At 47.0% G+C, this 12,446-nt stretch overlaps 3 protein-coding genes and 1 non-coding gene across 4 annotated transcripts; 2 read left to right on the top strand and 2 right to left on the bottom strand.

Moving 5' to 3' along the window:
* Positions 1–65: 65 nt before the first annotated feature.
* On the top strand, positions 66–136 carry TRNAG-GCC (transfer RNA glycine (anticodon GCC)). Its single transcript has one exon. It is a non-coding gene; the product is annotated as a tRNA-Gly (tRNA).
* A 2,689-nt stretch (positions 137–2,825) lies between these two features.
* Positions 2,826–4,264, bottom strand: LOC117836389 (uncharacterized protein At5g01610). Its single transcript, XM_034715798.2, has 2 exons — positions 3,952–4,264; positions 2,826–3,530 (listed from the first exon to the last, which is right to left on the bottom strand). Exons 1-2 carry the CDS (start codon positions 4,036–4,038, stop codon positions 3,105–3,107), a joined length of 513 nt encoding a protein of 170 aa, XP_034571689.1. The 5' UTR covers positions 4,039–4,264; the 3' UTR covers positions 2,826–3,104.
* Positions 4,265–5,063: 799 nt separating this feature from the next.
* LOC117840616 (small ribosomal subunit protein eS7) lies at positions 5,064–7,067 on the top strand. Its single transcript, XM_034721138.2, has 6 exons — positions 5,064–5,207; positions 5,335–5,434; positions 5,582–5,655; positions 5,736–5,859; positions 6,410–6,592; positions 6,748–7,067. Exons 2-6 carry the CDS (start codon positions 5,360–5,362, stop codon positions 6,868–6,870), a joined length of 579 nt encoding a protein of 192 aa, XP_034577029.1. The 5' UTR covers positions 5,064–5,207; positions 5,335–5,359; the 3' UTR covers positions 6,871–7,067.
* A 978-nt stretch (positions 7,068–8,045) lies between these two features.
* LOC117841071 (uncharacterized) lies at positions 8,046–11,171 on the bottom strand. Its single transcript, XM_034721641.2, has 10 exons — positions 10,824–11,171; positions 10,383–10,468; positions 10,206–10,272; positions 9,656–9,798; positions 9,454–9,502; positions 9,245–9,382; positions 9,075–9,155; positions 8,726–8,902; positions 8,538–8,624; positions 8,046–8,415 (listed from the first exon to the last, which is right to left on the bottom strand). Exons 1-10 carry the CDS (start codon positions 11,112–11,114, stop codon positions 8,353–8,355), a joined length of 1,182 nt encoding a protein of 393 aa, XP_034577532.1. The 5' UTR covers positions 11,115–11,171; the 3' UTR covers positions 8,046–8,352.
* Positions 11,172–12,446: the final 1,275 nt, after the last annotated feature.

Below are 12,446 nucleotides of genomic sequence, written 5' to 3'. Positions count from 1 at the left end.
TGATGTGACGATATATGATTTCCATCAGATTATGGTAATCCCCTTCTTTCACGTTTCACACAAAAGCACCAGTGGTCTAGTGGTAGAATAGTACCCTGCCACGGTACAGACCCGGGTTCGATTCCCGGCTGGTGCAATATTGTTTTGTTCAGATTCGATTTTTTTTTCTTTTGTTTCGATGCGAATCTGTCAGTCTGTTTTCACTCAGCTCGACAGCGTTGGGCCAGCAGCTTCTAATCGACCATTTCTCGTGTGTTATTACGCAAAATGTATCATGTATGCTTGCTTGGTTATACATTAGCTACAAAAACCTGACAACACAAAACGCTTGAACTGCACCAAGCTCTGCTTGGGCCAATGTTCGCATTAAAATCTGACAGATGAACACACCGTCTGATTAATCTTTCCAATGATCCAATCCCAAGACTTACTACGTACTACCTAGATGGATCGGCGTGCTACACTACGCCCATTCTGAAGCAGTCGACGTTATTGAACAATGTATGGTAATATGAAAAAACAACGAAATGTGGTTGCAAGTAGAAATATAGATTTTTTATGCCGGAGTGTAAACCCGTACACTCCGCAAAAAAAAAAAAGAGTACAGAGTGTAACCGGTTACATTTCACACGTGGTCTTAATTAGGCTCCGTTTTCTTCCACTGACTTATTTTTAGCACCCGTCACATCGAATGTTTAGATACTAATTAGGAGTATTAAATGTAGACTATATACAAAACCCATTACATAAGTGGAATCTAAACGGCAAGACGAATCTATTAAGTCTAATTAGTCCATGATTTGACAATGTGTTGCTACAGTAAACATTTGCTAATGATGGATTAATTAGGCTTAATAGATTCGTCTCGCCGTTTAGCCTCCACTTATGTAATGGGTTTTCTAAATAGTCTACGTTTAATACTCCTAATTAGTATCTAAACATTCGATGTGACACGTGCTAAAAATAAGTTAGTGGAAGAAAACGCCTCCTTAGTATATCGCTGGAGCTTGATTGTACTTTAAACTAATAGAAATTTCACATTTAAGAAGTTTCAATATTTTCAAGGTAGTATGGATTTGATATAGAGAAAGTTGTCCTTAGAGTAAACCCGTAAACCGCATAATTAAATTTTTATAGGTAAAACATTCATACGTGTCCATATGCTCTGGCGTCTACTCAGTGTAAATAAGAAAATGTGTAATCAGAATACTTTAATGGTTTGCTGACTGCAATTCCCAATAAGATAATCGGGCATTCAAATTAGTTGCTAAGATTTTCATTTGGAAGATTATAAAAGTATATGTATTGGCTGCTATGCCAACTGTCCTCTACAAATAGCATCCAAGCATAAAATAACTGCTACCAGAACGATATATTTTATCTTTCTATAAGAACACCATCCACACGGATATTACTGACAATCGTCAACCGAGGCAGAGGTCAATTATTTATTAGTTGATGCCTGTAGCAAAAGGACCGATTTCTCTATATGGTTCAGGATGTGTTTGGTTGAGCTATTTTGAAAAAATAGCTGTGAGCTGTGGGCTATAAAAAAGTAGCTGTGAGCTGTGAGCTGTGGGTTATCGAAAAGCCGTTTGGTGAAACAGCTGTGGCTTTTGGAAAAAGTAGCAAGAGTACCCCTCTCGTGCAGTTCCGCCCGTGCACCTTGCACCGGGGATGAGAGGAGCGGGGACGGAGAGGGAAATCGCCAGAGGGGCCCGCCTGGCGCCTGCAAGGAAAGGCTAGTGAGAACCAGTCGCGCCGCCGCCCGCTCGAGTGGTGGAAATGGAGCGGCTCCCCTACTGCTACTGCTTGCGCCCAGGAGGAGAAGAAGGGGCGCCGCATCTCCTCACCTCCACGTCGCATCTCTCGGCTCCTCTCGCTCCGCTGCGCACTCCGCCGGGAGAGGAGGGGCTTAGGGAGGGGCGCCGCCGCTAGGAGAGGAGGAGGAGGGGCGCCGCAGAAAAAGAAGAGGGGCCGTCCTCGCGCCCGCCGGCCGCCACCGCCCCTTCGTTGCTGCTCGTGCTCGCCGACCAGGGCAGCCCGTCCCCTCGCCCGCACACCGCCGCTCCTCCCCGCCGGCCAAAATCCCTCGACCGTGCGCCACCGCCACCCAATAGTCCTCACCCACGCCTGCGCCACTTCCCCAGCTACCTCCCCGACCGCTTCTTGCTGCTCACTGTCTGCTCCCTAGGCGGAAATCAAAAGATTTCTCCCCCATCATTGCCGTCGGCCGAAGCTCCACCTCCTCACGCCCGCCGGCCAAGAACTCCGCGCCACCGGAGCCCAATAGCCCGCGCCCCCGTCTCCTCCACCTCTCCAACTACCTCCACAAGCCTCTGCGTTGTTCGCCATCCGTGCTCCGAGCAGTAATCGAAGGATCTCGGCTGCCACTGTAGCCGCACCGCTCCAAGCTCAACCCCGTTGCCGCTAGTCGGGAGAGGAAGAGGGGCGCTGTCACCGTTGGCCAAGAGAGGAGGAATAGGGGTCCACCGCTGGCTGGGAGAGGAGGAGGGGTCCGGGGAGGGGAGCTCGGTGGGGTAGTGGCGCCGGCGGGGATCCTCCGGGTCCAGCGGGAGCGGAGAAGAAGAGAAGATGACGGGAAAAGAAAGAAAGATCGAAGGGGTATGCTCCTTTATGAGCGGCAGACGAGTAATTTTGGGTGAAAACCGTCCGTCGCAGCCGCTAAAAGCAGGGTCCGAGTTGCTGTGGGAGATGAACTATACGGAAGTTGCTTTCTTCGACGCACCTAGGAAGAAGTTGGTTTTTTAGTTAGCTTTCAGTTTTTCCTGAAAGCCAAAACACTTTGAAAGCCCGGAGCCTCGGAACTTCAACAGATGCATGCTCTCGTCAAAGGCATGAGTCAAAGGCATGACCCACTTGACAGTGACTACAAAAAGAAGCTACCGGAGCCTGACCCCCATGAGCTTCCGCTATAGCAGTAGATAATACAGTATCTCTCACAGTAAAGCACAAACACACACAGTCCAGTGCGCACAAACCTCTCTGCTAGTGCTAGCTGAGAGTAGAATTTTATTTCTGCAAGTGACCAACCATCCCAGCGTGCAGCGCGCAGCCAAGCAGCAGGACCAAGATCGTTTCAGCTAGAACTCGTCGACGGTGATGCCGCCCCTGACGACCTCGTACGCGTCCCGGCTGCGCGACCTCTTGATCCCGGCCGTGAAGTGCACCTTGGCGGCGTCGGCCTTGACGGCGGTGACCCTGGCCCAGACGAGCACCTTGGTCTTGATCCCCTCCACCTCCGTGAGGCGGCCGTCGCCCAGCGTGCCGGTCACCGTGGCGTCGAACCGCAGCTCGGAGCCGTCGCGGTAGCCGACCTCGCAGGGGGACGGGATGTGCACCGTCAGGCGCCGCGTCTCCGGCTCGAACTCGTAGTTGGTGGCCTCCCGCGGGAAGAGCCCCACCGGCAGGCCGTGCTCCTTGAGCAGGTCCGACAGCGGCTTCTGCATCTTGCCTTTCAGCTTGTTCACCAGCCATTTCGCGCCATCCCCGACGCTGGTTGAGAGCGACTGCAGGTGCAGGGAACATCAGCTCGATCAGCAAAAAGTAAGTGAGACAATAGGACAGGGGATAAAGAAGGATTAAAGGGTTTGGATTTTATTTTTTTTGTTTCTCCGATTATCTCTGACAAGAAACCAATCAGTATTAAACACGCAGGGTACAAAGGAACGAAACGATGTGTAAACTGATGATAGACAGCAACAGTGATTACTAATCGATTCATTCATTTTTTTGAAAAGTTCTAATTGATTCATTCGGAGCTTGGTCACATCGAGATCAGAGAGCGCAAGGCAGGCCAAGGTTTGTGCGTGCGCTCATCAGAGCAGAGCAACGCTACGAGCCTAGGACCAAACAAATCTCTAAACGAAACATGATGAGGTGCAAGAAAGAGCAGGGATGAGAATCATGAGATGGTTTTGTGTCACGGACCTCGATGTCGTCGCCGGCCGACGAGATCTCCTTGTTGGCCCTCTGCCCGAGCCAGTAGGTGCCCACCTTGTTCATGATCTCGTCCATCTCTCCGCGCCCCCTCTCCTCTGCTGCGGCTCCCTCCTGCGTGCGATCTCTTGCTCTGATTCTCGGTTAACTTCGTTGGGACGCGGAGACGGAGAAGAAAGGAATCGTGCGGACTGCGGAGGGTGGTGTCCTGGTTCACCAGGTCACGCGTCGGACCCGACCGGATCAAAGCGAGAAGCGGCGAGGAAGATGTGCCCTCCACTGCCGCGTGAAAGCGACGGCTCTTTTCCTCCTCGCATGCTGTGTGTGGTTGGTCGTCGCCACGGTTGCGCGTATTGAAAAAAAACAGCGGCTGACGACGGACATGTGTGACCTGAGGAGAGATAGCTCACGTCTCGCCTCTTGGCTTCCACAAACCTCCTTCCTTGCTGGCGCCAAACGATGAGGTCAGGAGACATCCATGTGCTGACAAGTAATATGACTTTAAAGTCCATTAGGTCGAAATTAGAAGATCAACATTTTATATCAGATTCAACATTTTAGCATATAAGATTCAATATTTGTTAAAATCTAATCAACATTTGCAAAATACTTGATTCAACATTTTATAAAAGTTACATTCAATACTTCAGAACACATATTTCAACAGCTTGAAAAATATATTCAACATTTTTCTAAACCTACATCAATATTTTTTTTAAGAAAATGCTCATCTTCTCCGGTGCTAGCAGGGGCAGCTGCCGAGAGGGTCGGCATGTGCGGCAGCCCTGATGGTGCCGGCGACCGTGGCAAACCCGACGGTGGGTGCGGCAACGGCAGCCCCAACGGTGGAAACGGCGATGACGGGGCCGGGGGCTGCGGCGGCACGGGGGAGGGAGCTAGGTTGAGGAAGATGGGTACACCCAAGGGGTGTTGTTTGCACGAATCTCACAGTGGAAGCGATATAGTTAACAGGCTACCGGAAGCCAGATAGGAAGCCCGCTGACGGTTTGGGCCAAAATGCAGTAGGCCTACGACGATCTTATATTAAGCTAACGAAATGGGCTTATGAAAATCCAGCCCGTCTCACGTTCCAGTATCCCCAACCCCGGCCTGGTCGGCCCACTCCCCGAGGCTAGGGTTTTATGGGAGCGTATAAGAGCGCCCACCCGCGCAGCCACCCACGCATCCTCCAAACCCTAGCGCCGGCGCCTCCACTTCGCTTCCTCACCCCATCTCCTCCCGCTCAGGTATCCATCCGTCTCCCTCTCCGCCTTCGATTCCACCGCCGGTCTCTTGACGCGCTCTCTGATTGTTATCGTCCCTACTGCGCTCGTTGCTGATCTGCGTCGTCCTGTTCGAATCTCATCTCGGCAGGGTCCAGCGGCGAAGGGAAGGCAAGATGTACACCGCGAGGAAGAAGATCCAGAAGGAGAAGGGCCTCGAGCCCTCTGAGTTCGAGGACTCCGTCGCTCAGGTGAGCAGAGCGCCAATCCCTCTCCTATCTTCTCCCGTCTCGTCGCTTCATCTGGCTGTTTTCTTATCTTTGAACTGATGCTCTGTGTGTGTGATCGGGGATGCTTCTCCGGTGTCTGATGTATTTGCGCTCGTTGATGCCTCGCAGGCTTTCTTTGACCTGGAGAACAGCAACCAGGAGATCAAGAGCGACCTCAAGGACCTCTACATCAACAATGCTATGTAAGCCGCCCGTATCTTCCTATAATCACTTGTGAGATTTAGTTGCCTGTGGTGTGACCTTCGGTGGTGATGCTTTGCAGCCAGATGGATGTTGCCGGGAACAGGAAGGCTGTTGTGATCCACGTCCCATACCGTCTGCGCAAGGCCTTCAGGAAGATCCATGTCAGGCTCGTCAGGGAGCTGGAGAAAAAATTCAGTGGCAAGGTGAATTTCGTTTGTTTTGTTGTGCTATTGTGGTGCATAGCTTGTAATGTTCAGTTACTGACTATGCTTGAATAATTAATGGGCCTAGAGATCGTGCATGAGGTTACTTACATCATAAGTAGTAGATGTATCATTAGTAAGAAATGCGGCACTGAATATACCATCATCATGCATGGCTTGAATTTTGAACAGTTCAGTTACAGTATATCCTTTTTAATCCATCGAGTATCTGAATTGATATACAGATGAAGAATCAATGCTGTTTGTGTAGGCTATATTATCATCCAGTAATTGTTTGAGTACTCCTTCCTAGAAATTTGCAGAATTTCTTCTTGGCCCGGGTTATCTTTTCAGTGCTTGTGATGTTAATGCATGTTACTTTAGTATTTGCTTTGTGTTTTGAGTTGTTATTCCATATGGTGATTTTGGTGCCATGGCTTATAGAGTGGAAACTTTTGGCTAAGTGATACTGTTTGGTGTGCTCCTCTATAATTGTATACAGGTTTTCAATAATTGAACATAATTTGATCATTCTTTTTGCTTGACTCAGGATGTTGTGATTGTTGCCACAAGAAGGATTGTGAGGCCACCCAAGAAGGGTTCAGCTGCTCAGCGTCCTCGCACTAGGACTCTGACTGCTGTTCATGATGGAATCTTGGAGGATGTTGTCTACCCAGCTGAGATTGTGGGGAAGCGTGTCAGATACCGTTTGGATGGTGCCAAGATCATCAAGGTATGCTTGCCTCTTATTTGGCTTTGTTCGTACACTGAAATCTTTGGCTTTGTTATTTAGAGTTATTCTGTGCTTAGTTTTGATATAGTTTGATGTCTGTCACATTAAGGTGATGAATTCGAGTACTGATAATTTTCATATGATGCTCATTTCAGATCTTCTTGGACCCAAAGGAGAGGAACAACACCGAATACAAGCTGGAGACCTTCACTGCAGTCTACCGCAGGCTTTGTGGGAAGGACGTGGTCTTTGAGTACCCTGTCGCCGAAAACGCATAAAGATGTCCTGGATCTCTATTTCATTTCTTTGAAGCAGGATGGTTTGGTTGGGGTCTCAACTAGTTTGCTCCCTCTGTACTTCAAAACCATAGTTTTGATGCCAAAGTTGTTGCTTAGGTGTTCGGTACCTGGAAATTGGCAGTGAATGTGAACTATGTTAAGTTTTGAGCATTTAAATTAAACCTTTGCCCTGTTAACTCGTCATTTGTTTCATTGCTGAATGCGTTAGCTGCCACTTAAGAAATAGTTTGCTTATCGTGTTGAACGTGTCAACACTACTGTCTACTCTTACTCTTCTAGTAAGTATATCTTGTTTTTTTTGTTTTATATCGTTGATTAAAATTAGTTATGCTGGTAGTTTGGCTGAGTCGAGAACAGAAATTGATGTCGGTACTTCTTGAGTCTCGATGTTCGCAAGAGATTTTCTGCTCGCATTATCGTTGCTTGTCAGTCCTGTATACTTTGTTATTATTGTTGCCACATGCCGTAAATAAACATTGCAATTTCATTGCAATTTACTAACTGCCCATTGTGCCTTCCAACCGAGTTGCTCCGGCAAGAATTTTTTTAGATTATGCTCCGGCAAAGCAACTGCCCATTATGCCTTCGTCCGGCAAGATTTTCCTTTAGGTCCCGTTTGGGTCCAAGGAATTGGAATCTATTTAATGGAGTAGGCTAATTTATGTTGGAATGTGGCATTCCACAACTTTCCAAAGTTTAGATATAAGCCTATCTTAAATTCATGGGGTGGGAGATGGAAATTGATTCTATAGATTATGGTTATTAGATGGAATTCAATTCTTATAGCATGCTCTTAGACTCGCTTCTCTATAGTAGAAGTGCAGCATACAAGTATCTCTCCCATATCACCAACTATAATATACAACTATATTCCACATACAATTATATTAGCTTAATTAATTTGTGTCTAAATTATGATTATTAGGATGGAATTCAATTCCAATGATCCAAACGGGGCCTTAGATCATATGGGGGCATTGGGGGGGCCTTGGGGGCTTGCACTATAGTTTTACGGTGGCGATCTGGTCCGTGTCTCCGTGAAGAGGTGACGGTTCCGTGAAGAGGCGATAGCAGCAGGAGGAAGATTGGTAGAACCGGAGGTAGAAGAGGCAGAGGAAGCCGGGCCCGTGACGGCATTGAAAACAGAACAAAACTTCACCAAACGGCATGCGCTTCATATTTAAATACTGTCAAACTACAATTTTGTGCAGATGATCATTGATGGTACACAAGAGTTTACAGGTGCCAATTTTACATCTCGATCAAAATTCAACCATGGCAGTAAACAAACATAACCAAAAAATTACGGAACTCTATGAAAAAGTCCTACAATAACCTCTGTAGGTTCTCTCGCCCCTGATGTCATGTCACCACCCCTCTGAAATAGAACTTGATACCATCAGGAGTTCGTCAGATCCTTTACCTTATTATCTGATCCAGAAATCTTGAAATTCTAATATCTCAAGCACCGATGTTCTCAATGCTAGCGCCTTTGTTGATCCTCTTGAGAATACCTGCTATAACCTGGTACAAGAGCATTATTAAGTCTTTTGCACCAACAATAGTTGAAGCTGCTGTACTACACTGCGATGACTTGAAACAACATGCTGAATAATAGAGTCAGAAACTGTAAGATAATCTCTCACCTTTCCTGGTCCGAGTTCATAACTTTTCTCAAGCCCCTTGCCCATAAGAGTCTTCACAGTGGTCTCCCATTGTACAGGAGAGGTTACCTGATGCTCCCGCAAGCCAGAGCCATACAGCAGTCAGAAATCACATTATCCCAGAAAGCAGTTAGCCTGCGATATGAATTTAAGATTGGCATGGAGGTCACCTGCCGCGCCAAAATCTGCTTGATTGTGTCAGGATCTGAATGGGGCTGTGCATCAACATTGGAGATGACTGGAATTCTCGGTGTTCTAATCTCAGTGGCAGCCAGTGCAGACTCCAATCTTGAAACGGCTGGTTGCATGAAGCTAGTATGGAACGCACCAGCAACAGCTAGGCGAACCTGGAAACATAATGGTTAATTTTGGCATGTAAAATCCTTTGGTGGCAATGAAACAAAAATGGTGAATGGAAGATACTGAAACTGTAATAGCCATATTTCTCAGTTGAGTGGTATAAAATAATATTTTCAAACATATACTTTCAAGCAAATTTAGATATATTGGGCCACTAACCGTCATTCTGGCCTTGAAGGACTTGGCTTTGGCTTCAACCATTTCAATACCTTTAACACCACCGGAAACTGCATAATTCCCCTGTAATGTAATTTTACTTCGTTTCATATCAATCAAGATCCAATAGAGAAATAAAAGATTCTACTAGCAGCATCAGACAAAACGCTTACAGGGCAGAGAAAGTTTGCTATCTGAACTCTTTCCTTTTCATCTACTTCCTCATTAGCAGCATCACATAACTGTTGCACCTTTTCTGAATCTAGACCAATCACACTAACCATCGCACTATTGGCAGCATCTGAAGCATCCTACACAGACAATTGACATTAGAATTCAGGGTGCAAAATCAAACAATCTCTTAGTGTTTCTGTGGACTAACCTGCATAGCTTCACCTCTTAGCTTGACAAGCTTCAGTCCATCCTCAAAGCTGCATTGTTGATATACGATGTGTAAGTGTGCATATTTAATATACTATTGCATCCAAGCTATAGTCACCAAAATAAGCCTATTATGTGTAGTGGTTCACCCCATGATGGACATGATTTGACATGACAAACTCTAAATAGAACAAAAGGAATACCTAAAAGCTCCAGCAAATGCAAGGGCAGTGTATTCTCCCAAGCTGAGACCGCACGTAACATCAACAGAGTTGATCACATCTTCGCCTCCATCGCGTGCACGTAGTACCTCTACTGCTGCAAGGCTGGTAACATATATAGCTGGCTGCAAAATGGACATGTTCAGCAAGCAGAACACAACACTTCGCTGACAAGACTGCAAAAATACTACACTTCAAATGCATAATCCTATGTAAAGCTTGAGTCATAGAAATATGCGATACAGCTTATGCAAAAGGAAAACTGCCAGATTAATTTCTTGGAATGCCCATCCTAACTGCAAGCTTCAAAATGAAAATACAGGCAACCGAACCAGAGCAGGCTACTGTTGAAAAATTATGCAATTAAATCTGGGATTCCCAGGTTTGGCATAAAGTTACTGCAAAGCTATACCATATAAATCAGGAAAAATGTTTAAGTAGCAGGTATTTAGCAGTAGTGAATGGGCTGCATGCAAAAGAAAAGACTTATTGTGCATTTGTGCTAATAATTTGGACTCTGAAATCAACATACCTGGCTGATCACCGTTGAGTCAAGCTTTTCTTTTGGTCCATTGGTGCAAAGATCCAACAAGTCATATCTATGTCAACCAATAGAAAGAAAAGAGTCAGCATGAGCTTTAAAGTACATCAAATGCAAGAAAGACCCCCCAAAAAAGACACATAGATACTATCAGAGGCTTGGAGATACCCAAGTATGTCATTTGCATGGTTAAACAGTTTGGCAGCTGCTGGAACGCTCTGAGCTTCTGCACCCATTCCAACAGTTTGGGCACCCTGAAATTAAAGGCATTCAGAAATAAATGGACAGGGGACAAGGTAATGACGCCAACATGTCCCAAGGGTAAGTAGCAGAGTTTTTTTAAAAAAATATGCAAATCACAGCAGCAGTAAAGCGTCAGATTATAAATCAACAGAATCTATTGGCACAATCTAACCATCACACCTTAATCTTTTGTGGCCAAAAATTAATCTACGTTAACTGAAGCGTGCAAAAGTCTGTTTTTGAAATAGCTACCAATGCCAAATTGCTTCTGATTCCTTCTCAATTTCCATTCAACTAGATAATATTGTCATTTTTTACTTTCAAAGTTGAGACATGCCAAAAGAGTTCGCTCTGCCCTCACTGTACCTGGCCGGGGAAGAGGAAAGCGGTGGTGGGCTTGTAGTCGGCGAAGAGCGCGTCGGCGCTCACCGCCACTTCCGAACCGAGCGACACCCTGGCCGATGAGTACCTAGATCTGGACGACAGCGCCACCCTTGCGGTCGCCGGCGCGGCAACCCGGCCCCGGGGCCCAGCGAGCGGGGCCGGCGCGGAGGGCCTGAGGATGGCGAGCGTGGAGGCCATCGGGGAGCCCGGAACGAGGCGGAGGCGGCGAGGCGGGAAGCGCTGGAGCGGCAGGCGTGAGGCGGCGAAGAGCATGCGAGTGCGAAGCTTTTGTAAATTGTAGAGCCAGGTGGGCGAGGATGGCTGGCCAGTAGGTGGAGGCGGAGCTCACGAGGACGAAGTGCGGCGAGGAGGATGGCGGCGTGTTGGGCCGCTCGTAAAGGCTGAGAAAATGGGCTAGACGGGGCCGGCGGGCTGGGCTGAGCTCATTCAGTCTACAGCTCTCCTGCTGGGCTTTACGGAAGGTAGGTTAGGCTTGGCTATTACTTAGTGGGCTTATTTGTTTGGTCTTAGCCGGGCCCTTTGATGAAACTCATCTGGGATAGTAAAACGCATTTTTGGAGTCCATTCTGCATCAAAAATACTTCCTTCTTTTAGAGCGCATTTCTCAGTACGCAAGGGCTAGTTTGCAAGAATTTCATGGTTCTAATAAGATTTTTTTTTCGGGGGCATGGCGCTAATAAGATTGTTTATGTTGAGCTAAGCTTTCAACCTACTAGGACGTCCAGAAAGAACGTAACTTTGGCTGACCTGAAATATAGAAAGTTTACAGGTTCATTTGGTTAATCACCTCACCAAGAGATTGGACAAGATCGAGAATGTCTTCAGTGGCGGAGGGAGGGGGGCCGCGGGGGCGGACCCCCCTATGGCTTGATATTTTCACTATAAATTTTGAATTTGATCAAATTTTGAGCAAATTCAGCACTGTTGATCCTCCTAACAAAGAAAAAAGGGATTCCTAGCTACGCCCCTGAATCAATGTCTAACCTTACGAGTTACGATCCTTTTCAATCCCTACGTAAAGAAGGAACAGAGTCCGGCCAGATGTCCCAGCCCCAAGCCGATTCCTATGCTAGCTATCGTGTGAGCTAAGGAACATCGACTAGAAAATGTGCAGCCAAAGGAAGACCATAGTTGTCAAAATCATGATTATATGCTCTGACTTCACTCTTTACAGTCTTGATTTAGGATCCGCTTTATACAATTCTACTCGATAGAATCTGTGTTCCTGCGATTTATATGTCCCAGATCTTGTGATTTCGATCCTATTCGATGTAGAATCTACGATTTTGATGACAACCGTAGTGTACAGGAGCTTGTAACTGAAAAGGACCAATCCTCTACAATTCGCTCGTGAGTACCAGCTGCAATCACTTTGAGCTGAAAAAGACCCTCGAAAAATCGAGCGCTACACGACCCGCGCACACCCCGCAAGCCACACGTGACAGAAGATGCGGTCAAAAAGGAAGGATTTGAAAGGGAGCGAGATGTACAGTCACGCGCGCGCGCCCATCAACGACCGTGCCATTTGCCAACTCGGATCGAGACGGCGATCCGATCGGCCGTGCGTGCGCGAATGCGACCGCG

Source organism: Setaria viridis, chromosome 9, assembly GCF_005286985.2.
Source record: "Setaria viridis chromosome 9, Setaria_viridis_v4.0, whole genome shotgun sequence".
NCBI lineage: Eukaryota > Viridiplantae > Streptophyta > Magnoliopsida > Poales > Poaceae > Setaria > Setaria viridis.
The sequence above is the reverse complement of the archived record's forward strand: the minus strand, read 5'-3'. Positions and strand labels throughout refer to the sequence as shown.

Coding starts and splice junctions, on each gene's coding strand:
- LOC117836389 (XM_034715798.2), bottom strand. CDS start 4,038: ATGGACGAGATCATGAACAAGGTGGGCACCTACTGGCTCGGGCAGAGG. Junction 3,531..3,951: donor CGGCCGGCGACGACATCGAG/GTCCGTGACACA, acceptor CTGCACCTGCAG/TCGCTCTCAACCAGCGTCGG.
- LOC117840616 (XM_034721138.2), top strand. CDS start 5,360: ATGTACACCGCGAGGAAGAAGATCCAGAAGGAGAAGGGCCTCGAGCCC. Junction 5,435..5,581: donor TCGAGGACTCCGTCGCTCAG/GTGAGCAGAGCG, acceptor GATGCCTCGCAG/GCTTTCTTTGACCTGGAGAA. Junction 5,860..6,409: donor AGAAAAAATTCAGTGGCAAG/GTGAATTTCGTT, acceptor TGCTTGACTCAG/GATGTTGTGATTGTTGCCAC.
- LOC117841071 (XM_034721641.2), bottom strand. CDS start 11,114: ATGCTCTTCGCCGCCTCACGCCTGCCGCTCCAGCGCTTCCCGCCTCGC. Junction 10,273..10,382: donor CATGCAAATGACATACTTGG/GTATCTCCAAGC, acceptor TGGTTGACATAG/ATATGACTTGTTGGATCTTT. Junction 9,156..9,244: donor TAGCAAACTTTCTCTGCCCT/GTAAGCGTTTTG, acceptor ATTACATTACAG/GGGAATTATGCAGTTTCCGG.